The following is a 26,608-nucleotide window of genomic DNA, read 5'->3' as shown; positions in this document are numbered from 1 at the left end:
GCAGTAACTTGTGGCAACCATTATTGCTGGCCAAAACCTTTGTGAACTTCGGCTGGTTCCTGATGAACCAGACACAATTTGCTTCATGGGTGGCCTCGTCAGCCCACACTTCAACTAAAATATCAAGAAAAACAAAAATCAGGCAGAAAACTGTCAGCCATATCCAATCAGATGCAGACACTGTTTAGGTAATCCGACAGCTGCCAAAATACAATAACCTAGTGGGAGCGATTTATTCATCCACGCAAGGAGAGTGTAGATGGAGAAATCTTCTAGATTCCTATAAGAAAGAATCAGTGTAGAGTCAGCTATAATAAAGGTATAATCTAGTTAATTTATTCTCTAGCCTAATAAAGAAGACCTGTTTACATTAGTGCCAATGAAAGCAGCAAGTTGCTTTACCACTACAGTGAAAAGGTGCCCTGGATACAATGAAACACTATATATTTACAACCAGAAAGCTGTAATTACAATATATGTGTCACATGACAGGTAAGCAAACACGCCATTCAGTTTTTAAAAGGATTAGTAATGATACTTTACCTATACCAATTGATTTGCATACATACCTCCATATTCTAAACAGCTGGGTACCTCCTGCACAGCCAACAAAGAAGTTAACAGCGAACAGAGACCAGTTTTTCGGTATAATCACTAGAGAATATCGTGACCATATCAGCCCTGTCAGAACATTTTAAAATATACAGAAAAATGTCAGGATGATGAAACTAAACCTTTACACATAAGCAAAAAATGTTCCCATAACTGCAAGTAACACTTTCATGTCAATATTTATAACCGTTTTACAAAAAGTAACCCTTTTTTTTTTTCATCTTGGATATGGGAATTGGCTTCCTGAGGAACCACAGACAGTTCCCCACTGCACATGCAGGGCACTTTCTGAATGTTTCTGCAGCCATCTGAGACACATGTCCTGTCCCAGGAGGCTCCGGGGTGAGAGATATCATCCTCACCCAAGCGAGAAGCACAGAAGTGGGAGTAATCATGAATAAAAAATTGGTCCTTGTCCCCCCCCCCCCCCAAAAAAAAAAAAAAGGAGGAGGAGCGAACCAGCGGAACTTCACTTTTGGAGTGAAATTCCACTTTAATTCCTTCCTATTCTAGCCCTCTTCCCAACTTTTTCTTTAAAGAGGAACTGCAGTCTGTTCATAGAATTTGTAATAAAAACATCTTTGCCATTCTGAAGCTTCCTTCCAACCACTTTGCATATTAATTTTATATATACTGTAATTCTGTACTTGCCATAAATGTTGCAAAAATCTCCCTCCAGTGAGTCTGGCTGCAGCCATTTTAAATGAACCCTTTACAACCACTTTTGCCTACAGGTAAGCCTAGGAGGTGAATTTATCCTAAACTTGCACAGTTTAGGAGATATTCACTGTATAGGCATGTGCCAATGTCATCAGCATGTGCGCACCAAAGAAACGGCTCGTTCGTGACGTTTCTTTAGCTGCTGTGCCATTACTGGCGGCACCCGCACTGGAGAGAGGTCATCGTGGCTCTGGCCAATCACAGCACTGGAGCCCTTGAACCCCGGAAGTAACATTCCAGAGACATGTTGCCCATTACAGCAGTGTACGGGGAGCGCAACAGCTTAGTTCTAAGGCAAGTATTTCATAATTAGGGATGAGCTTCGAGAGACTTGAACATTGCCCGTTCACCGAACAATTTGGGGAGTTTGCGGCAAATTCGAAAAGCCACGGAACACCCTGTACAAGTCTATGGGAGAAATCTTAAGTGCTAATTTTAAAGGTTTATATGCAAGTTATTGTCATAAAAAAAAAAAAAAAAAAAAAAAAGTGTTTGGGGACCCAGGTCCTGCCCCAGGGGACATGTATCAATGAAGAAAAAATAAAAAAATAAAAAAAGTTTTTTTGGGAGCAGTGATTTTAATAATGCCTAAAGTGAAACAATAAAAGTGTAATATTCCTTTAAATGTCGTACCGGGGGGTGTGTATAGTATGCCTGTAAAGGGGCGCATGTTTCTCTCGCTTAGAACTGTCCCTGCATAACGTGTCATTTCTGCAGGAAAAAAAGTCATTTAAAAGCACTCGCGGCTATAATGAATTGTCGGCTCCTTATAATACAGAGAACAGTCATTGATAAAAAAAAAAAAAAAAAAAAAAAAAAAAAAAAAAAAGCGTGGGGTTCCCCCAAATTCAATTGCCAGGCCCTAAAGGTCTGGTATGGATATTAAAGGAGAACCTTGCGGCAAATAAAAAAAAAAAACCCAAGACGTGGGGTTCCCCCCAAGTATCCATACCAGACCTGAAGGGGAACTCCACGCCAATTTTTTTTTTTTTAAATGCTGTGGAGTTCCCCCCAAAAATCCATACCAGACCCTTTATCCGAGCACAAAACCTGGCAGGCCGCAGGAAAAGAGGAGGGACAAGAGAGCGCCCCCCCCCAAACCATACCAGGCCACATGCCATCAACATTGGAAGGATGCTTTGGGGTCCCCCCAAAGCACCTTGCCCCCATGTTGAGGACAAGGGCCTCATCCCCACAACCATGGCCGGTGGTTGTGGGGGTCTGCGGGCTTATCAGAATCTGGAAGCCCCCTTTAACAAGGGGACCCCTGATCCCGGCCCCCCATTTGAAATGGTAAGGGGGTACCCCTTACCATTTCACAAAGAAAATGTAAAAAAAAAAAAAAAAAAAAAAAAACAAACACACACACACACACACACAGGAAAAGTCCTTTATTAAAAAAATTTCATAAATAAAAAAATTTAAAAGATTGCAGCGGTGGTAATCCAGGAGAGATCACCATCGCTAGACCCCCGCAGAGATGATCATGCATCGCTAGATAGCAAGAGTGGATTACCATCGCTGGAATCTTTTTATTTTTATTTTTTAATAAAGGACTTTTCCCATGTGTGTGTAGCTTTTTTTTTTTTTTTTTTTTTTTTTACACTTTCTTTGTGAAATGGTAGGGGTACTTTTGTACCCCCTTACCATTTCAAAAAGGGGGGGTGGGATCTGGGGGTCCCCTTGTTAAAGCTTATCCAGATTCTGATAAGCCCCCCGCCCGCAGACCCCCACAACCACCGGCCAGGGTTGTGGGGATGAGGCCCTTGTCCTCAACATGGGGACAAGGTGCTTTGGGGGGACCGAAGCGAACAGGGGGGTGTTCGGCTCATCCTTATTCATAATGAGCTAGTATGCGATACATACTAGCTTATTAGGTCTTTGTCTTACAAGTTGCATTTTTTTTTTTTAATTGTTTACCAGAGTTTAAAACCACTTTAACTGTGGGCAGCTGAAGCTGCTGTCTGTTCACTTCCTGGATTTACACAGCTCTTCAGCCCTACAGCTCTCATTGACCCTCTTATAACCATCCCCCCTCCCTTCCTGGCAAACGCGAGAGCGAGAGCGAGAGCGTGCTGTGTACGATTTCATAAGCCTAGGCTTTTTACCAGACAAGAAAACAGGAAGTGGGCTGTATAAGGCATTTACTGGCAGAAAAAAAAAATGGATTTACTATCCAAAGTTTAAAAAATAGGCAGAAGATTTAATAGGAAAGTTGAAAAAGGTTCCGCTTTAATATCAGCTAGACGTAGCGACCTTTGCTATGTAATTTTAGTAGAAAAAAAAAAAATCCAATTAACCATTTGTCTGCAACCAAACTTTTAAACAAGGAGGAAGGGTGGACATAGTATTCTGGAGTGCCATTTTAACCCCTTCCCACCGCCACCTCTTTATCCACTTCAGTACCAGGCACTTTCACCACCTTCCTGCAGGCCAATTTTCAGGTTTAAATGACGATTGCATGGTCACGGAACACTGTAACCATATGAAATGTTCCAATTTTTTTCACACAAATAGAGGTTTCTTCTGGTGGTATTAAATTTTTTTTGCTAAACAAAACAAAAAGACTGATAAAAAATAAATAAAAAAAGTTTTCTTAGTTTTGGTTAAAATTTGCAGATAAGGAATCTTTCTTCGTAAATTTAGGCCAACTTGTATTCTGCTACATTTCTTTAGTGCCCGTTCACACAGGGGCGACGTGACTTGCAGCGCGTCTCACAGACGCGACCTGCACACGATTTCAGCGGCGACTTGCAAAATGACTTCTGTATAGAAGTCAATGCAAGTCGCCTGAAGTCGCCCCGAAAATACTACAGGAACCTTTTTCTAAGTCGGAGCGACTTGAGTCGCTCCTATTAGAACGGTTCCGTAGTACAGAACGGAGCGCGACTTGTCAGGCGGCTAAGTCGCCTGACAAGTCGCGGTAGTGTGAACCGGCACTTAGTGAAACCCAAACCAAAGTCAGTGTTTATTATTTAGGAATTTTGTTTTTACTGAATTAAAAATTGATTCATTCAGGGTTTACTATTGAGGTCATCTGTGACTGGCCGCAGCTAATCACATGGTATAGACAGGCTGAGATTGTCCTTGTATAAATGTGATCACTGACCATCCACAGCGATGAACACAATAGTACAGACTGGATGGCATGAATGAAAGCCATCCATTGTGTACAATTGTCATGTGACCGGTTGTGATTGGTCATCACAGGCAAAAATGAGCAGAGCCATTACGAGAGGTGCTGTGCCTTGTGGTCACAGCAACAGTCAAATTACAGCGATCACAAAATATAAAAACACCACTATGGTCTACATATGAGAGTCCTCCCCTTCCTCTCACAACAGAGGAAGGAGAATTTCATAAATTAAGTGAAGTGATCTTAGAGGGGTAGACAGCAGCATATTTAAATGTGGGGGGGGGGGGGGGGGTTAAAGGTTATTGTGGGATAAAAAAAAAAAAAAAAAAAAAAAAAAAAAAAATGTTCTACTCCATAATCCTCATTTCATCTCCCTCCTGTCCCTGTAGTGCCAGTATCCCATCTTCTCCCTTATCCTGCACATTAACCGCCTCATCTCTATCCACCCCCCCCACCCTCCATATGGGACCTGTACATTACCCCTTCATCTCCTCCTCCTGTGTATGACCTGTACATTAAAGTGGAGTTCCACCCATTTTATACACTTCCTCACTCTGGTATGCCGTGAGCATCCTTTCCAGCTTGGAAATTCTTTAAAAAAAAAAAAAAAAACAACACACAAACATCTCCTAGGCAAGTCGAAAAGGTCCCTGGGATAGCAGCGTTATGTATTCCAAGAAATCTTGCGAGTCTCCTAGTGACGAAATTGAGATGATTGACGGGAACATGTCAGGACTAAAGAGGAAGGAGCGCCGCGCCATTACTGCGCAGGCATGAGATCTGGAGGTGCATGCTGGGTGGCCAGCTGCACCGATTCCCGGAAATCGATAGAAGAGGGCTTCAGATGCCCACATTGGAGCTGAACCCTGCCAGCTTCTGAGATCCAGATCTTTTTATTTATGTTTGAATTGAAAAAAAAAGGGACTACTAGAATAACACGAGAGACTGCATATAGAGTGGATAAAGTTAGAGTGGAGTCTTAAAAAAAAAAAAAAAAAAAAAAATTTAACTGGGGGACTGGAACTCCGCTTTAATGATGTCCTGGCAAGAAAAAGGGGTCATTTTGTGGTATTTGTAATGTCCTGGCATTTGTAGATATTTTATAACAGATATTAAGGGAAAGGTTTCGTATTTTATTTCCCTTTCTTATAGCACAAGAAAACCCAGTGGTTATTAAATAATGCTTAAAGAGAGCAGTCTCAAAAAAAAAAAAAAAGGGAATCAATTTGGGAACAATGTTGAGAGTAATTGTCAAACTTTTACAGCACACACACAAAATTCTCAGTTACTTTTAGGAACAAACGTACTTGGGCCAATGCATTGTGCCCAGTGATGAATATTCTCACGCTGCAAAAAAAGCCTCAGATGTGCAATATAAATTGAATACAGCACCTGCATTTTGAATGAATAGAAGATGCAAGGGTAGACACCTTATATTTTTCTATATATATCTCAAGCCTGGTAAAGTAGGGGTTAAAAATGTAATTATTAAAACCATTTGGTGACCAGGAGCCCAGTCCCTGCGATCTCATTGGCGTTCGCTCTGGTGAGTCTCGGCGGCACCAATTTTAAATTCAACCAAGCGATGGCTGCACTGAGGACCAAGGCTGATTTGATGGGCATTTAAAATGTACGTTTTTGTTTTTTCCCTTAAACTCCCCACCTAAACTTGGGGTGAGTGTTATACGCCGATAAATACAGTATATTTTAACAGAATGTACATTTCAGCAATGTCACTTACCTGTAGCCATTAGTACACCAGACTGGGCAGGACTTAATTTGTCTGCAGGTCTTGTCATGTCCGCTAATCCAGCAACCACCAGCCCCTACAAGTCAATGGGATAAAAACAAACACACACTGACTAGAACAAAAATGTAATTGACTGAAAACGTCCAAAAAGCACTTTTTTCAGGCATCATTGGAGTGTGTTGCAGTTGCTGTCACATCAACTACAATGAAAGCCTAAAGGCTCGGTTCACACGTGTGAAACTCAAAGTCGTATGACAAGTCAAATTAAATTTTTCCCTATGAGAGCAATCTTAACTGATACTACTGTAGTTGCTCCAATTTTAGAGAAGGTTCCTGCACTAATTTGGTCCAAAATGGGTGGGATTTCAGCCCTTGGACAGGCTCCTAAGTAGCATCCAAGTCAGATCAAGTCGTAGGTAAAGTCGTGCGACTTTGCCATCCCCAGCAGTGTGAATCCAGTAATAAAATAAAAAAACACACCGAAGGTACAGAGAAAACAATAGGTCCCTAAAAGCTTGCACATACTTGTAGAAGGCTGCAGTACCCACCATTGCCAATCCTACACTGTTTGGGAAAGGCATTAGCACTATATGGCAGTGTTGAAACTAGCCTGTGCCTTTCCGCCTCACACTCATTCCTGTTGGCCAGTCAATATGATGATGGGCTCTCTCACTGACTAATGGAAATGTTCCGTCAAGATAATGTAAGCAATATTTAAAGCGATGTTCCAGTCTAATTTTTTTTTTTTAAATCAGCAGCTACAAACATTGTAGCTGCTGACTTTTAAAAAGGACACTTTACCTGCCGTGATATGTTCCCACCCCCCAGGCTGATCCGTCCATCGGATTGGGTGCCGGCGCCGCCATTCAAACTAAGGGAAACAGGCAGTGGAGCCTTGCGGCTTCACTGCCCGTTTCCTACTGTGCATGCGCGAGTAAATGGCCAGCAGACACACAGGTCCCAGAAGACAGTGCGCCTCCATTTCTCAGAATTCAAACGCAAGAGACCAAGAATGAAGAGCACCGCGGTATACTGCCTAGCAACAGGCGTTTCTGGTAAGTAAAAAAAATAAACTATTTTCAATTTTTTTTTTTTTTTTTTTTTTTTTTTTTATATTTTAAATTGAAAATTGTTTGTTTTTTTACTTACCAGAAACGCCTGTTGCTAGGCAGTATACCGCGGTGCTCTTCATTCTTGGTCTCTTGCGTTTGAATTCTGAGAAATGGAGGCGCACTGTCTTCTGGGACCTGTGTGTCTGCTGGCCATTTACTCGCGCATGCACAGTAGGAAACGGGCAGTGAAGCCGCAAGGCTCCACTGCCTGTTTCCCTTAGTTTGAATGGCGGCGCCGGCACCCAATCCAATGGACGGATCAGCCTGGGGGGTGGGAACATATCACGGCAGGTAAAGTGTCCTTTTTAAAAGTCAGCAGCTACAATGTTTGTAGCTGCTGATTTAAAAAAAAAAAAAATTGAAAATTGTTTAAGGGTGGATCTTCGCTTTAAGGCTGGGTTCACACCACAGCGAAGCGGGAACGCCGCGAATCCGCGGCGTTTTCCCGCATCGCATGACTCCCACCAGCAGTTCACACTGCCCTATGCGAACGGCTGGGAGTGTCAATGAAATGTTAATGACACCCCCAGATCCGTCCGCATATCGCAGTGCAATCTGCAGACTCGCACAGGAATCGGATCGCCTGGTGTGAACACCCATGCGATCCGATTCTGTTGCGGACCAAAAAAAGGGTCCCGCGCGAGTTTGCTGCGGGAGCGATGCGAATTCAGCCATACTATCTGTATGGCTGAACTCGCATCGCTACGGAGATCGGATGTGATTTGCACTGCAGTGCGGTGCGAATCACATCCGGATCTCCCCCCGCAGCAGTGTGAACCCGGCCTAAGCGTTCTTTACATAACTGGAATCCCTTGGAGTCTACTATAGGCAGGATGTAGAACATCCAAGTTCTGTACAGTCAATCATTACTGGCAAAATAAATTATAACTCCAACCAAGACATTTCCTTTAATTCTAAATAGAATAAGAGAAAAATGAAAGGGTTTTTCTGTCTGTGTTCCCTGTGGAAAAGTTTTGGCTAGAATGTCAACAGGTAATAGCTAAATTAGACATAAAATTTTCATAAAGTAATTACATCTAGCATGAGTTAAAAAGGTGATCAATTTGGAGGTGCATCCCGATTCCAATCTCAAGGGGATATGTTATGTGGCAAGGCTGGAATCCCAGAAGATCAATACACCTAGGGATTTCCCCAGAGGACTAACAGATCAAGCCAGATTAAACATTTCAGTTCATTGGCCAGGTGTTCCACTCAACACCCCAGTTTAAGGAACATCTCACTCTGGGGAATCAACTAAACTCCCTGTGCAGAAACTGTCTGAAATGGCATGTACCACATTAACCAAGCAGAGAGACAAGTCTCAGGTCATCCCTCTCTGCTCGTGCTGTGATTACATTACATGAGCAGAGCCTGCAGGGTTAACACACCTCCTTCTCCCTTCTGCTCCTAGTTCAGCGAGGGGCTGGAATGCGAGTGTGGGCAGAGAGATTAGCGCATGCAGTTTAAGCTTTACAGTATCTATGCCGTTTGTCACAGACACAGAACAGGAAATTGATCACTGCTAACAAAGGTTGAGCCACTTTGTTAATTAGCAGCATCTGCTCCATTTATATTTGGAAGAGCATTGAGTTTCCACCCATACAGTCTAGAAAACGTAAACTTCTGACCCTGTGTCAAAATCCTTTAGGTAAAAAAAATAAAAATAAATGTATTTTCTGTCCTTCACCTTGACTAGTTAAAATAAGCCATCAATGAAGGCAAGGCAACAATGTGTCATTCTAGAAGTTCAAACAGGATTGGTTTCATTTATTAACAAGCAACAGCATACTCTGTGGTCTTTGTGCTGTCTTTATCCGATAATAGAATAAAATATTTAGCATCTACAGGAGTGGTGTGCGGCCAGTTTCCTCCATCTTTATGTGTGGCCGTGGGGGCGTGCACCAACCTTGGAGGTTGTGGGATGTGAGCAGAGGTCTCACCTGGAGCGGTGTGATCTCTTCTATGGACACACACATACATCTGGATGGGACTGCCAACACCATAATCTGCCTGCAAATACATCTAACCTTCCTATTCAATTCCCAGCCCTGGGACCCTCCTGAGTTTTAAGAGCATGAAGCATGTTTCACTTACATAAATATACAGTCTGGGTCCATCACCAGCACAGTTTCTGGTTGCAGGGGAACAGTAATCCATTAATTTAGATGTGCCCAACTTGGCTGCTCCCCTTTTGCTCAATGAGAAGGCCAATAGGCCAGGTAGCAATTTGGACACCCAAAGAACTGGAACATTACATAACCACAGATTTAGAGGGGTAAAAAGAGGGTTTCAGTTACCTCTTTTTTTTAAATTGGCGAGTGATTAGTTAGAGGGGAGTGGGGGTTGGGGGGGGGGGGGGGGGGAGTTCAGCTTTAATATGCAGATAGCAACATTCTGATGGTTGCCATTTGCATAACATGCACACGTCTGTCCCTCATATGTGCAAGCCTGACAATTTATTCAAGCCCTGGGCATTGCTGAGTGGGGGAATATATGTTCACCACCACCCAAAATAACGAAATAGGGTGGTACACTGGGTGGTGCTGTAGGGGGAACATGCAAAAGGTAAGGAGTAACTAAGGGCAGTTTATACTGGTAGCAGTCTCATTCAGCTGCCTCTTTAGTGCACCAATAATTCACACTGTTATTTGAATTGCAAAACTTTTTTTACCTCATGCTCTAGTAAGCTTGGCCTTTACAGTACATAATTTAGTTTATAAAATTAACAGCAATTAAAGCTGACCTTTATCATAAATGCAACTAGCCAGGACAACCCCTGCTAAAGAATCAGCTGCTAATTGGCTGCCTCTCCCTAAAGGTTACCTCTCCTAAACCCCCAAGTGAGATCATATAACCAATGCACCGTCATTTAAAGTTTCTTGGATAATGGAATGCATCACTGAACTGTCTGTATTGACAATTTTCTTCTTTTTTCTAATTACATCAATATGTTCTCATTTGACTTATACCTACAGTGGAGCGAATAATAAAATGTTAATATGCAGTACAGAGACTTACCCATTTCATTATGGGAGCCCAGAAAAACACAGTCTTGGGTCCTAAGAAAAAAGGGATGGGGGAGAGAGGTTCAGTATGAAATCTATAAATCAATCAATCTTCTCTTGAAGTTTAATTAGGCTTTTGCAGTCAAATTTTAGAAACCCCCACTAAATAGGTTATGTTCCCATTCACACAGCATACCTACACTTTATTTTCATTATAGTTGTTTTTTTGGAGCAATGTTATACATGATCCTATAGGCAGTTGTAAGGTGGCATGTCGGGGGGGACACCTACACTTAAAGCAGAAGTTAAATTTTTGGGTGCAACTCCGCTTTAACAGGGCACAGAAGAGGAAAGCTACATAGGGGTTTTAAGCAAAAAAAAAAAAAAAGGTAGCCAGCAATTTTTATTTTCGCTATGCAAATGAGAACATGTAACAAAATTAAGAGTTGGTGTTACTCCAATTCAACTGCATAAGTGGAAGTACATAAGATGGAAAATATATCACAGGCTACAACATTTATACACGTGCGAGGAATTTCATGGTACTGCAATTCTTATCCAGTTGAAGCAGCTAAATATGCCTGCAAGTTGCTATAATAATGGAGCTGCTGGTGAACGAATGTTTAGGAGCAGTTGGGCATATTTTCAGCTGTAGGTGGAGGCCGTAAAACCAGAAGGAAGATGTCAGCCCTCTCAACGGTGACATTGCAGCACTGGAGGGCTTTGTTCTAAGGAAAGTCTCTAAAAATATGCTAGCATGCGATGCATAATAGCGCCTTATGACATTGCCTTGCAGGGGATTTTTTTTTGTTTAACCACCTGCAGTTTACTACCGGTTTAAAGAGGAAGTAAACCATGATGGGTTTTACTTCCCCTTTTTCCCCCTGCAAAGTAAAAGCATAATGGGTTAGTATGCATCGCATACTAGCCCATTATGTGACACTTGCCTGCAAACGAAGCCCCCGATGTCCCCACTGGTGGCCGTATCCATCTTTGGCCCTCTTCCTTCTGAGGCTGTGTACTCCAGCTCTGTGACTGGCCGGAGTCACGTGACGTCACTTCTGGCACTTGCTAATGAAGAAATGGCACGAAGGTCCTTCCCAGCGCATGCACTGATGACGTCAGCACACGTGTATATGGTAAATAGCTCCTAAACCGTGCAAGTTATGTTCAGCTTTAACAAGACAAAAATTATAGAAATGCTGAACCTTAGCTATACTATACCTGTGCAGAATGGCCATGTAAACAGTCCATAAAGCACAGTGGGGGGAGACTTACTAAAACTGGTGCAGCTGTGCATGGTAGCCAGTCAGCTTCTAACTTCAGCTTGTTCAATTAAAGTGGAAGTAAACCCTCCCATCATTTTTAGCCATGGAAGCGGCCATCTTTGTCTCCGTTTAATCTTCAACTGCCATGGTGCTGCACATGTGATCAGTTAGGATGCCCGCCATTGGAAGGTTTGACAGTTGTGTTAAGAGCACATCCAAATATGACAGTTGCATTCTTGGCACGTGCCGGAAATGTATGTTTTTTTTTTTAACACTGTTTGTGGAGTACACACACTAAGAAAATCAGGCGAAGCAGAAAACTATGAAAGAAAATTCGAATGAAAATTCTCATACGACAAAGGCTTTTTTTTGTTGTTTATGGTCTCTGATAATGCGATAATCAGATTTTGCACTCTCCAGCTTTAGTAAATAACCCCCAATGTTTTTCCCTGGGTCTACCTGAATTGTGATAAATTCCCTAGCTGTCCAGGCAGTGCCAGCTTTGAATGTCTATATGCCATTACCATGGGAAAATTAAGGTGGCAAAAAGTCAGCAGAAAAGAAGTCATAAAATAGATATATTGGCACAGACTTCACGACAAAAAGGCTCAGACTCAGACCAGAGCGCACTACAGATGTTCACCAGATGCACAGAATTTGGAGTAAACAACATCCGTTAACCAACTTTGCAAGGCAATCATTTAGAAACGCAAAATTAATGCAGCTCTGTATTTCTCCAAAAATTACGTGTATTTTTTTTATCCAAGCATTGTACTGTAATCTTTGCATCAGCCTCTTGCAATCTACTGTAGAACAGAGCTCAGACTGGGAGAGGGGAACAAGGTGCAAATCAGTGGTGCACATACTGGCAGAAAGGGAGCAGAATGTGGAGGGAACTAATCAGTCTTCTGCTTTGTCTTTTACTGTCCAGTGACAGGCTAGGGGAGGAAAAAAGATCTTTAAAAAATAAAAATAAAAAAATAAAAAAGTGTAATTAAAAAGAAGTCCAGCCTGAGCTTGTTTGGCTATGCTTCTCTTATGTGTCACAGGAGTGCAGTTAGTTTTGACCCGTTTTCAGCAGAGAGTGGTCTGAAGTCCGCTCCTTGCTGACGTCACCAAGTTCAGTCCAGGGACTGCGTCATCCCGACAATTAAAGTCTGGATCCGCCAGATGCCTGGACTTAAGCATGTCTCACGCTCTGAGCGAGCTGCTGAGTCGGCCGCTCCCTGCCCCTCCACAGCTCAGCACTCCAGTGAGTGGGGGGGGGGGGGTTGCAGAGCGGAGAGCTGCAGATCTCTGCTCGGGGGAGGTGAGATGTGTCAGGGGACAGATGCTGCATCCACCTAGGCAAGTATGAAACTGGAATAAAAAAATAAAAAAAAGGGCCATTTACAGAATAGAAGTAGAAAAAACTGTAAATAAACCCCCGGTACTAGTGGGACTTTAAGGGGAACTGAAGAGAACACAGATTTATAAAAAATATCAAATTTTGTTACTGACATATACAATAGTGCATACATCACCAATAAAACATTGTCACAACATATAGGTTGGACTTTTTTCAACCTCACCTACTATGCAACACATGTGATAGCTGCTGTAGCATGCGTGGTCTTTTCTTCTATGTACCTATGCATGCTACAACAGCTATCACTTGTTGTGCCATTGTTTCAGTGTGCATGTACCAATGACATCGGTACATGCAAATATATGCAGGTTTATTAGATATCCTGAGTAGCTACAGGTAAGCTTTATTATAGGCTTACCTGTAGCAAAAAGTGGTCTGTAAGGGTTTACAACCACTTTAAAGTGCCACTAGTACCGGGGGGGGGGGGGGGGGTGCTTACAATTGTACTATTTACAAGATATGATGTAGAACAACGGCAGAACAGGATTGGGTACAAAGGAGAGAGTTCGTTTTTTTGGAAGAGGCAAGACTTTGTTCTGGAGACTTTGGAGGAAACAGAAGTTTTGAGTTGGACTTTGAGCAAAGAATCGTGAAGAAGATTCCATCGCCAAGTTGACTAGTGGTTTAGTATCCATATGTTAAGATGGATACTAAAAGATGCTGTTTTTTTGTTTGTTTTTTTAATGTCCTGCCAGCGCAGCGCCCCAGTGTGAAAGCACTCGGGCTTTCACACTGGAACTGCAGATGAGGCCTTTTTTAGGTGCTTTACAGGCACTATTTTTAGCGCTAAAGTGCCTGAAAAATGCCTCCTGTGTGAAAGGGGTCAAGTACACTACAGAGATCCAAGCTTCATTGGCTTGTAGCGTAAAGAACCTTTACTAGACATCAAGCAAAACACAAGTTACAAAAGTACTTTATTATCACTTCATTTTTTTTTTTTTTAAAGCTTTATTAAATCCCCAGGAGAGCAAGCGTATGCAGCACTTGGTCCCATTCCAATCCCATCACTGATATGATTAACCGACTGCTTTATATCCAAGATTTTAATGCAGCCAAGCCTCCGATAATTAACCCTGAACCTCAACCAATCACGTTAAAAATATCTATTTGCTATATACAAGGTTTGTGTTTCATAGGTGTGCACTTTACTCCTCTGCCATCCCTTTCCCCAAAACACTCCTACCGTAATCTTTTTTTAAATTTTTTTTTATTTTTAATGAAAAAAAAATTCAAGACTTACCGGTAACTTGATTTCCCAATAGTCTTTCAGGACAGCACCCGAGAGATCATGGCTCCACCTCCCACAGGAAACACATCAAACCTTTATCGGTATTGGAGTCTCCTAAACCTGCGTACATGCAGTCATCCAGGGAGAGCTCCTTTTCCTCTTCTACCCCAAAAGGTAGCATGAATTACTTTCAGGAGTCCTCCAACCTCTTCTAGTGACATCTTGCACTTAGCGGCGGCATCCGTTTAATTTTCCTCCTCCTCTGAATCAGTCCCATCTGGAGCGAGGGAAGCAGGTTCTTGGGAAGTGTCCCGGAGATCGGACCCTACGCCAGTATTAGGGTGCTGAAGATGGCGGAGGGACCTGGTTCTTCTCTTAGGTTTGACCTAAAGGCTTGAAAGGTGGTACGGAGCTCATCCTTAATGGTTGGAACCAGATTGCCACAAATGCATGGAGACTCCTCCCTGACTAAATCTGAGATGCAATCTGCACATGATTTAGTCGTGCACGTGATTTAGTCCAAGCATTGCTTAATTTTTCTTTGCAGACAGGGCACCTTCTCTTCACTGGTTGAACAGAGCTTTTGGCCTCGCCAAACAGAAGAGAAAACAAAGGACCGTGCTAAAAAGGCTGCTACACAGCACAAGTAAAACACACAGGTGCACTAGGAAAGAAAAAGGTCTTACTTCCCTGTACGCAAGCAAGCCACCACCACCTTTTGTGAAGTCCCCTACTGCTAGGCAGAAGTGCTAACCCACTAGCCACTGCACTACACATTCCCAGGGAGAACTCTCACTGGAGAGGGGGATGGGGGGTGTGTGAAAAAAAAAAAAAAAAAAACCCCACATGAGAAAACAGCCCAGAGTAACAAAAAGTACACAGTCCCTTACCTTGGCCTTGCTAGTGCCTTGGCTTGCCCCCTTATCCTCTGCATTGTCCTCCATAGCAGATAGTGATTCAAAAACGCTGCCGCACAAAACCAGGGAGTTTAAGTAGGCACCAGGTGACCCTGCCCTCTCCCTCTGCACGTGCAGAAATGACACCGCGCTCCAGACCCGGAAGTGCGTCCTCTTCCTGTACAGGACATCCTCGGGCACCAGAACAATGGCTGCTGCTCAGCCTTGCACTGCCCCATCCCGTGATGTGGGCGGAAAGGGGCCTCCTGATAAAGATTTGATTGTTTCCTGTCGGAGGAGGAGCCATGATCTCCCAGGTGATGCCCTGAAAGACGTTTTGGGAAAATCTATTCAAATGGTAAATATAAAAAGAATAAAAAAAAAAAAAAACGCCCCCAACCTTCCACTTGGTTCACAGATTTGGCAGAATGTGTTCTGAGCACTGGCTAATGAATGTCTCACTCGGCCATAACAGAGGCCATTCTAGTGAAAATAACTGTTTTCCTTTTAAATGTTTACCAGGGCATGAAATCAAATCTGTCATGCCCACATTAGCATCATTAACATGACAAATCACCCACATACTTGTATAATTCCTGAACGGTTTATAATAACTTCCATACACACAATACTTTATAATGTAAAATATGAAAAATCACAGCTCTCCGTTGTGAAATGCAAAATTGCAAGAGAGCTATGCTAAAAATACTAAACATAATAAAAGTGGACATTACAGTCTAACATTCATATAAAGAATTTTAATACTATTAAAAAAAAAATAGGCAGCCGCAGAACCAAAAATGCAGAATCTGGAGCAATGGTAAACACCCTGCAGGAAATTAGCAGAGGGGGCCAAACCACATGATCTAAAATGGACAAGGTGCCAAATTTTTTTTTAAATGTTAGCCTCTTCTATTTTCATTGGAATTATATGTCTACTGGTTTTTAAAGCAGACTTCACGCTACAAACTACATAAGGTCATTACCATCACCTTGTATTTGCACCTTCCACTCTCACCTAGGTAAGGGTGATGTATGCAACCCCTTCCTGTAGCCTGCAGGGTAATTTAGATCACATATCCAAGGAGGGTCAAAAATAGCGCAATTTCTCACTCTACTTACAAGCAAAATGCCATGGTGCCAGATATCTGTCTGCACTCATGTGTGATCCGACGTGGTGTCATTGTTGCATAGTATGGTGGAGAAAAAAAAAAATATATAAAAAAATATATATATATTAAAAAAAATAAAGTATTTTGCCAACTGTCCGAAATTTCAGCTTGGCATTGCAAACTAATAAAGTCTGCAATCTTTGACAACACCAAGATCCTTCACCATTGACTCCCATAGTTGTACTCTTAGCCCTTGTACACACGGTCGGATATTCCTATGGAAAATGTCCGATCGGACCGTGTTGTCGGATAATCCAACTGTGTGTAGGCTCCATCGGACTGTTTCCGTCGGAATATCCGACGGACCAAGTTTTAGAGCTGGGCTATAAAATTTTCCGACAACATGATCTGATCGAACTTTGTCTGTTTGTAGAGAATTCTGATCACACAAAGTGCCACGCATGCTCAGATCAAATTCCTAGACCAAAGCTATTGGCTACTAGCCTGAACGTAGTCCCGTCGTAACTAAATTACGTCATCACGTTACGAACAATTTTCCGACAACTTTGTCCGACCGTGTGTATGCAACACCAGTTTCGGACTGTCCGACCATGTGTACAAGGGTTTAGAATGTACAGTGCTTGCAGGCTTTTTCAGAGGCTGGCTCCAAGAATGCTGCATAGGAAACCAAGATGGTGGCTCGGGACAGGATCTGCATTGGGAGAGCAGCAGGTGAGAAGACAATGCTGAATTCATTGGGCTTGTAGATACACTATATCAGGGATATGCAATTAGCGGACCTCCAGCTGTTGTAGAACTACAAGTCACATGAGGCATAGCAAGACTGACAGCCACAAGCATGACGCCCAAAGGCAGAGGCATGATGGGACTTGTAGTTTTGCAACAGCTGGAGGTCCGCTAATTGCATATCCCTGCACTATAATTGTCAAAAGTATTGGGGCGTCTGCCTTTACATGCACGTGAGCTTTAATGGCATCCTAGTCTTAGTCCGTAGGGTTCAATATTGAGTTGGCCCACCCTCTCCAACTAAAACAGCTTTAACCCTTCTGGGTTTACTGTCTGCAAGGTTTAGGAGTGCGTCTATGGGAAGGTTTTACCATTTGCGAGGTCAGGCACTGATGTTTGACGAGAAGGCCTGGCTCACAGTCTCCACTCCAATTCATCCCAAAGGTGTTCTATGGAGTTGAGGTCAGGACTCCGTGTAGGCCAGCCAAGTTCCTCCTTCCACCACAAACTCGCTCATTCAGGTTTTTATGAACCTTGCTTCGTGCACTGGTCCAAATCGTTTGGTGGGGGGGGGGGGGGGGGGATTATGGTGTAGGGTTATTTTTCAGGGGTTGGGCTTAGTCCCTTAGTTTCAATAAAGAGAACTCTTAAGGCATCAGCATACCAGGACATTTGGGACAATTTAATGCTCCCAACTTTCTGGGAACAGTTTGGGGGTGGCCCACTTCTGTTCCAGCATGAATGCACACTATAAAGACATGGATGAGAGAGTTTGGGGCTGCACTTGACTGTCCTGACCTCAACCCCACAGAACACCTTTGGGATGAATTAGAGTGGAGACTGCGAGCCAAGCCTTCTCAACAAACATCAGTGCTGGACCTCACAAATGCGCTTCTGGAAAAATGGTCAAACATCCCTATAGGACACTCCTAAACCTTGTGGACAGCCTTCCCAGAAGACAGCTGCAAAGGGTGGGCCAACTCAATATTGAACCCTACGGACTAAGACTGGGATGCCATTAAAGTTTATGTGCGTGTAAAGGCAGGCATCCCAACAGACAGCGTACACCTGTCAAATTAGGACAAAGGACAGGTGGCCAAGTCTGTACAACCACTGTGTCGCCATACACCTACTTAGGCTACTTACATGCAGCTGCTGAGCCAAAGTGCCCATGTGAGTGAGGCCTTATGTACACTGTGAACTTGATCAGTGAAAAGCAGACAGGCTATTCAATCACCCAGTCCTCACCAACCAATATCATCTATAAAGTACCTAACCCAAAATAAAAGAATCAAAAGTAGGATGACATTGTCAATATCCCTCAGGAAAATTCTGGATGTTCGACTGCCATTGGAAAAATCTGACCTCTATGCTTTAAGTCACATGATTTTTTTCCAGTGCTGGCTGTGAGCCATAAATGTCTCATAAACCACTAGCTGAGACTGTGGATTTAAATACTTAAAAGGCACAGTTCACCTTTACCAAAAAAACTGCCTATGCAGGTGAGGGGTGTCTGTGGAAAAAAAAGCTGTGAGAACAGAAGGCGGGGACAGAAGACCGGGCCACCGCTTGTAAAAGAGCTAGAAGAAGGCACAGAGACCCGGCAAGAAGAACCGAAGAGGAAGACAAGACCCCCAGTGGAGACTAAGAAGAAAGCTGGGCTCCTCCGCTAGTAAAAGAGCTAGCAGAAGATAGCAGAGGAGTCAGACGAGAAGACCCCCCCCCCCCCCCCCCCCCCCCCAAGATGGAAGACCCCCAGAGCTGTGCAATAAACTATTGTAACCCTTGTGTGTTGTGTTTTTTTTTTTTTTACATTTTTTTCACAGGTGAATGGGTAGGGGTACATTGGACCCCATACTCATTCACATAGGGTGGGGGGGGCCGGGATCCGGGGGCCCCCTTATTAAAAGGAGGCTCACGGATTCCGATAAGCCCCCCGCCCGCAGACCCCAACAACCAAGGGCCAGGGTTGTTGGGAAGACGCCCTTGTCCTTCTCAACATGGGGACAAGGTGCTTTGGGGTGGGGGGGCCGCACACCCCCCCCCCCATGTTGAGGGCACGGCTCAGGAAGGGGGGGGGGGGGCGCTCGCTCGTCCTGACCGGCCGGTTAGCGTGCTCGGATGAAGGTCTGATAGGGACCTAGGGGGGACCCCCACGCCGTTTTTTTCGGCGTAGGCCTTCCCCTTTAACTCCATACCAGGTGACAGGGCCAGCGGCGCTTCCTTCGCTGGTCCCGGCTACCCGGAGTCGCGCTCAAAATGAACGGACTTTTCTCCGTGTGGGAAAAGTCAGTTCATTTCAAAAGTACGGCAGACTAGCACACACACGGCCGTATTGTCCGGCGGACATATTTCGGTGCAAAACTACTTTCTTAGTCCGCCGGACTTTTGGGTAAGAAAAGTCAGCCGGAGCCCACACACGGGGGAATTGTACGCCGGACTTTTCCACCGGATTGTTTGATCGTGTGTACGCGGCATAAGAGTTTACAACCACTTTAACTGAGAATTTCAGAGCTCGCTCCTGTGATGGGGGAAGGTAAACGGTAACAGCTGAGCTTCTTAGCAACATCCTCAGCAGGTCGCTTTCATGAGGTATAAACCCATGCCGGTCGCCTCCACTGATTTCAATGCTATATAACCGCACCTAACACCTACAGCAGTGGTCATCAACCTGTCCTCAGGGCCCACTAACAATCCAGGTTTTATGTATTACCTTGGGGAGATGCAGACTAGAATACTGCAATCACTGAGCAGCAAATGATATCACTTGTGATGCATTTCAGTTATCTTGCAAACCTGGCCTGTTAGTGGGCCCTGAGGACAGGGTTGATGACCACTGACCTAGAGCACTTATGGCATGTTAGTAAAGAATTTATAAAGTGTTAGCTGGGCATTGGGGGAGAGCCAGCGGAGTTTCCTGTATCCCAGAATGCACTGGAGAAACAGCACTTGGACAGAGCAGCTCCAGGCCACTTCCTGTTTGTACATAGCAGCTGTGTGGTAACACCATTTTCTTCTGTTTGCAGACAAAAACATCAAACAAGCCAGCCAGCAGTGCCAGACAGGTGCAGAGGCATTGAGAATTACTGCCAGTGAGTTTTTAGTCAGCAAAGTTGAGCTGGACCAAGCCAATATGCAAAGAGATCAAAATCTAAGAATCCATCTTCATAAAAAATAAATAAATGAATGAATAATAATTTCACAAAAATGTCTGTTATCACCCCACAACCTAATCAAACCTCAAAGTAGATAATTTCCTCTACATCACTTCCACGGGTATTTATCAAGCATTCTTAATCCTTTAACGCTTCAAAAATACGCAATAAAAAAGGTGCATTAATGGAGCATTGCTTCATTCTTTATAATCAACATATGTGAACAATCCCCAAGACAGAAAGTGTGTTACTGGCAGGATTATCAGGTGAAAACAAGGGGGAAAGCATAAAAAAAAAAAAAAAAAAATTATATAATTAATATTATATATATATATATATATATATATATATATATATATATATATATATATATATATATATATATATATATATTATATATATATATATATATATATTTTATAAAATAAAATTATATGGAAGAAGAAAAATCCTGTTCCCTTATGGGAAGTTAATTAGCACAGTGCTTGTGTCGTCTAACCTGCAAAAAACCCAGCTGATCCTGCCTACTCCCTGTAAACTGACCTCGGTTTATCATGGCTGCTGAGCCCTGACAACGTGGTCAGTCTACATGCCTCTGTCATTCGCAGCTCTCCTGTCCTCCTCATTTTGCCCCTTCCCCCTCCCCCTCCCCCGCCTGTCAGCTCTGCCCCCCTCCCCCCCAGCCACTATTAGTATACAAGTTTTTAAAAGGTCACTGGCAGTCCCTCTCTTGCATACAGCGATAACACATGCCGTAAGATTTTTTTTTTTTTTTTTTTTTTTTTTTTTTTTTTTTTAAACAGTGCGCCTTTTTTACTGTTATCTTCAGGCCTTCAAGTGACTCCGGCAGCTCTGCTACTCCAATCCAGGGCTACAGTGTCAGATGGGAATCTCGGCTCCTCCCGTTGTAGGGGATCGGAGTAGCAGAGCAGCTGGGAGTCACGTGACTGGCCTGAAGATAAACATAAAAAAGGTATTTAGAGGCACAGTTTAAAAAAAAAAAAAAAAAACACCCACTTACAGCGTGTGTTATCGCTGTATACAGGAGAGGGCCTGGCAGTGAATATACATCTTTTGGTAACAACCACATTAAAGAGTAGCGAGTTGCAATATAAGAAAACTGTTTGGGGATTTAATAATGTGGTCATATACAACTCGATTTTTGATCCATAGGTATGAGCGATCACAAACAATGGATCCTACATCAATTAAAATATCAAACAAGACAGCACATACAATATTGTCTGAAATTACAATACATCAGGAATGACCTTAAAAAAAAAAAAAAAAAACCCACACACCCCACCACGAACATGTAGGGCCAATTCACACTGCAATGCAAAGTGGCAGGAGAGATTCACCACTTTGGCCATTCTGTGTTGCGACCTGCGCTGGGGGGGGCAGTGTGGTGTGCGATTCATCACACTGCTCCCTTTTTTATCCCTTGTACGAGCTGCATATGAAGTGTACAAAATATACACTTCATTCACTGCAATGTCTGACATTTGTGCTGCCGGACTTTGCAGTGTGATTCGGGCCGGCGCACTGCAATAAAATACAGCACACGTCTGATTTTTAGCACAGCGTGTCGCAGTGTGAATGGAGCACATATGAAACAATTGCTTCCAGTTTGTCCCTGCGATAACAGACGTTTTACCATGCAGGAAAAACATCTGTAACCGCACATAGTTTGAATTGGACCTTAAACCAATCTGTATTCGGATCAGTTGTCTGACACACCTACAAATATTCAGACGATCAATCAGAAACGACTAATAAAATTTGGCTAAAAGCCGATCAACTTGTCAGCATTGAAATTGGTCAAATGCTCAGCAAATTGATTTTTTGGAGGGTCCATGGTTTACCATTCTTCGTCAGCTCAGTGCACTGAATGATTGATGGAACAATTGAATCAATGAATGTGTGGCGACCTTTAGCCAGAGCATCTTCTCTTTGTTCCAACAAACAAACTAAGCAGCAGGGGAGTGAAAGGTAGCAAAGTATAAGAAAGTGAGGTCGTGACACTTATGTGAACCTTTTCCCGTGCCCTTCCTAGGCAAAGAAAAGGTTCACCTTGGTCCGGTATGCATTCTGATGTATGAAGATAAAGGAAATTCTCTCTCGCACTGTAAAGGAGGTCGAGGTTTATGTTGCTCCCAGCTAAATGGCATGATTTTAAAGTTAATTGAAGGAAAAAAATAACTGAAAAATGTAGACAGACTAGAGCTACACGTTCGTCTCATTCCACAAGCCGACATATCCACTTTAAAGACCCGAGGAAAAAAAAAAAAAAAAAAAAAAAAAAAAAAAAAAAAAAAAAAAATCAGGGAAAAAGGACAAGCAAGCAAATGAAAGTCACACCATCTAGAAGGCACTTTAACCACTTAAGCCCCGGACCAATTTGCAGGCAAAGGACCAGGCTCCTTTTTTGCGACGTGGCTCCCAAACAAAATTGGCATCCTTTTTTTCCCCCCACAAATAGAGCTTTCATTTGGTGGCATTTGATCACCCCTGCGGTTTTTATTTTTTGCGCTATAAACAAAAATAGAGCGACAATTTTGAAAATAAAAAATAAAAAATGCAAAATGTTTTACTTTTTGCTATAATAAACATCCCCAAATAAGTATTCTTCTACATATTTTTGGTAAATAAAAATCGCAATTAGCGATTATTGATTGGTTTGCACAAAAGTTACAGCGTTTACAAAATAGGGGATAGTTTTATAGCATTATTAATTTTTTTTTTTTTTTTTTTTTTTTTACTAGTAATGGCGGCGTTCAGCGATTTTTATTGTGACAGACATTATGGCGGACACATCGGACATTTTTGACACTATTGTCCTTAATACAGCAATCAGTGCTATTTAAATGCAGCGATTCCTGTGTAAATGACACTGGCAGTGAAGAAGTTAACCACTATGGGGCAGTGTAGGGGTTATGTGCGACGTTGTGTTTTTTTTATAGGGAGGCGTGGCCTGGCATGTGATGTCACTGATCGTCCTTCCCTATAAAAGGGAACAGACGATCGGTGACAGCCACAGTAGGAAGCATGGGGAGAGGTTTGTTTACACAGACCTCTCCTCGTTCTTCAGCTCTGTGACCCGATCGTGGGACACCAGCGACAATCGGGTCCACTGGTCCCGCGGCCACGGAGCTTCTGACCCACGGCTGGGCACTTAAAGAGCCACGTACAGGTACATTATTGTGCCCAGCCGCGCCATTCTGCCAACGTATGAAGCTTTTACTAAATTGTCAACCTTACCCGTTTCACTGATGTTGCACAGATTAACAGAAGAGTATTTGTTAGATGTGGATTTGGGGGGTTAGGCTAAATATGTACCAGTGGAGGGTGTCATCCTTGTTAAAAGTATATAGCCCCCCCCCCCCCCCCAAAAAAAAAAAAAAGTCAAAATGGTAGAATTTTACTTTCTCAGTCACCAGCCAATTTCTCAGTCCACCCCCCAACTCCCTCTCGTGACATCTCTTCGTTGCTGGAGGTATCAGATTAAGCATCGGAGCATTTGCACAAGTACTCGTGGCATGCTTGTTATCGGCACCTATACTAGTATTGGTGCAACCCTCGTTTCTATATATGAGTACATCTGCGTGTTGACTGGGAGGGGTAAAGTCCTACCATTTACTCTTTTGTGCTATATGGTGTTGCACAAAGCAGCCCTGCTCCTCCTCTTGTCGGGTCTTCTGCAGACACTCCTGGCTCCTCCTCTTCAGTGAGTGCCCCATAGAAAGCCCCTTTCTATGGGGGCACTCAAGTGGGCTTGCTCCGGAGCCATCCTGTCTACACCTATAGACACAGGGGGTGGGGTAGAGCCACACTAGCTGCTTCCTTTTCACAGAATTTGATTGACACATGGCTGGATCAAGATCAGGCTCAGGTAAGTATAAAAGGGGGCTGGAGGATCCTGCAGCACAGAAGGATTTTTGACATTAAAGTAAAAAGGCCCTTAAGGCTTTAGAACCACTTTAATCCATGGCACCTTCTAAATTTCCAAACATTTTTTCCTACTAATTAGGAGATATATATATATATATATATTTTTTTTTTTACGAGTAATTTATAACTCAGAGAAGGGTTGGCCCCAGAAGCAGCAGCACCGGCAGCAGACTGCCAAAAGAGGAGAAAACATTTATTTGCAATATTGTTGCACAGAGCAGAAAAATACAAGCTCCTTTTTAGTGGAAAAAAAAATGCTCCCAACACAATACATGTATTAATGCGCCTTTTTTGGGGCAAAATGCAGGGCAATGCACCTAAAATGCAGCATGCTGGGTGTTTTTTCAATGCACTAAACAGATGGTTGTGGACAGACTATTGAAAACAATGAATTACCTGTAGTCCATGTATTGTACCTGCTTTAGAATATGCATGACAACAAATCTATTGGATACACACACTTTAGTAGTTATAAACAATAATGTAAAACATCATAATAAAAAAAGGTTGGAAACTAGGCAACGGTATAAGTATTCTGTTAATACCATAGACTGGAAGGGGTCACCTGCATCATAAGAGAAGAAGGACAGACACATAATGTATAAGTGGGGTAATCACCCCTGTGCAACTCTGCATATCCACTTCTTGTAGTGCCCATTAGAAACACTAGGAAAAAATGAAGCCGCGTTGAAAAAGTGATGTAAACTAAATAAAGAAAGTGATATTGCAACCACTTATAAATATAAAAATTGTAAACAAAAAACGTGATGAATATTACCAATAAACCACGTGAAAAAATATGAATCAAGCACAATGACACAAAAGTGCACAGGTTGAATCACAACTAGAGTTCATAAATACACATATGAAATAAGCACAAAAGGTCCATTCCGTAGAATACGAAACAACCACAAGGAAGACACCCAGTGTTAGATCCTCATATGCTTTACCATGTTATGCATCCACCACCTATAGGTATTACCGGTGTTTTAAGCTTTTGATATATTTTATGATTTATATTTTGATTTTGCCTAAATAAATCTCTCAGATTTAACCGACGTTGGCTTTGAATTTTCCCTTTATGGCCATGGAGTGTTGACTGCCTCATACATCTAATCATTCCTGCCGTTGAGCGCCACCATGAGCCACGCAGAGGGAGACCTGTTCAGTGTGAACCATATCCCTGGAGTAGATGGACGTCTGAGGATCTTAGGTCGGGGTAAACATATCCCACCCCACTTTCAGTGTGGTGAGGAGATAAGCCGTTTGATTGGGAATCCGGTAAGCCTAATACCTATAGGTGGTGGATGCACAACATGGTGAAGCATATGAGGATCCAACACTGGGTGTCTTCCTTGTGGTTGTTTCGTATTCTACGGAATGGACCTTTTGCGCTTATTTCATATGTGTATTTATGAACTCTGGTTGTGATTTAACCTGTGCACTTATGTGTCATTATTGTGCTTAATTCATATTTTTTGTGTGGAACTATTCACGTGGTTTATTAGTAATATTCCTCATGTTTTTAGTTACAATTTTTATATTTATAAGTGGTTGCAATATCACTTTCTTTAGTTTACGTCACTTTTTCAGCGCAGCTTAATTTTTTCCTATTGGTTTATAGTGTCATATACCACTTTAAGTTCCTGCTTTTTTAGAATTTTTATGCGCAGTTTTCACTTTATATACATTAGAAACACTGCTGTGTGTTTAGTTGCATTTTTTTCTATGCAGATAAGAGGCATGGACAAAAGTAAATCCATTGTTTTCATAGTCTGTTTACAATACATAATGCCGTCCTGTGCTCCTGTCAATTAGTGTATATTGAAAAATAATATAAATTGAGAATAAATATATCTCAAACACAGTATTGTCTGGCTCTCTTTGAAGATCGTTTACCTGGCTACATTCCAACCAGGGGAGGGGGAAACCTGTCCTCCAGGACACTGTAAGCCTAGAGTTTAGCATGACTGTTCGGAAAGAGAACCAGTGTATGAACTCCAGAAATATTATATTAATTCATGTATATACATACACACATACACACACACTTGAGCTGTCAGCTGGCACTAAATAAGTAGTTTCACATTCACAACACTCAGGGGGTTGATCTGCTAAAACAGTGTGTAAAACCTGGTGCAGCTCTGCAGAAACCAATCAGCTTACAGGTTTTATTGTCAAAGCCTAATTAAGCAAGCTGATTGGCTACCATGCATAGCTGCACCAGATTTTTCACTCTCCAGTTTTAGTAAATCAACCCCTCAGCCTAGGTTCACACTGATGCGATGCAGGAACCAGTGCGATTACAGTGCTGGTTCCCGCCTTGCATCTCTCCCACAGGCAGTTCACACTGCCTTCTGCGAACTGCTGCGGGTGTCATTACATTGTAAATGACACTCCCAGATCGGTTCAAAGATTGCAGCGTGAACTGTAAACTCGCACAGGATTCTAGCGCAGGGAAAAAACAAGCCCCTGCACTATTTTCTGTGCAAATCGAATGCGAGTTCA

General features: G+C 42.7%; 1 protein-coding gene across 1 annotated transcript in view; it reads right to left on the bottom strand.

Moving 5' to 3' along the window:
* The window catches only part of MPC2 (mitochondrial pyruvate carrier 2), a 33,618-nt gene that overhangs the window by 5,391 nt on the left and 1,619 nt on the right, over window positions 1-26,608 (bottom strand). The window contains exons 2-4 of the mRNA XM_077481107.1: window positions 10,349-10,389; window positions 6,210-6,294; window positions 570-681 (exon numbers count right to left, since the gene is read on the bottom strand). Coding sequence (XP_077337233.1) covers window positions 570-681; window positions 6,210-6,294; window positions 10,349-10,389 — 238 coding nt within the window. The remainder of the gene's footprint in view (window positions 1-569; window positions 682-6,209; window positions 6,295-10,348; window positions 10,390-26,608) is intronic.

This window comes from Lithobates pipiens, unplaced genomic scaffold (assembly GCF_037356315.1).
Source record: "Lithobates pipiens isolate NorthernLeopardFrog02 unplaced genomic scaffold, aLitPip1_a1.2 Scaffold_16, whole genome shotgun sequence".
Classification (NCBI taxonomy): Eukaryota; Metazoa; Chordata; class Amphibia; order Anura; family Ranidae; genus Lithobates; species Lithobates pipiens.
This window is presented reverse-complemented; position numbering and strand designations above follow the sequence as displayed.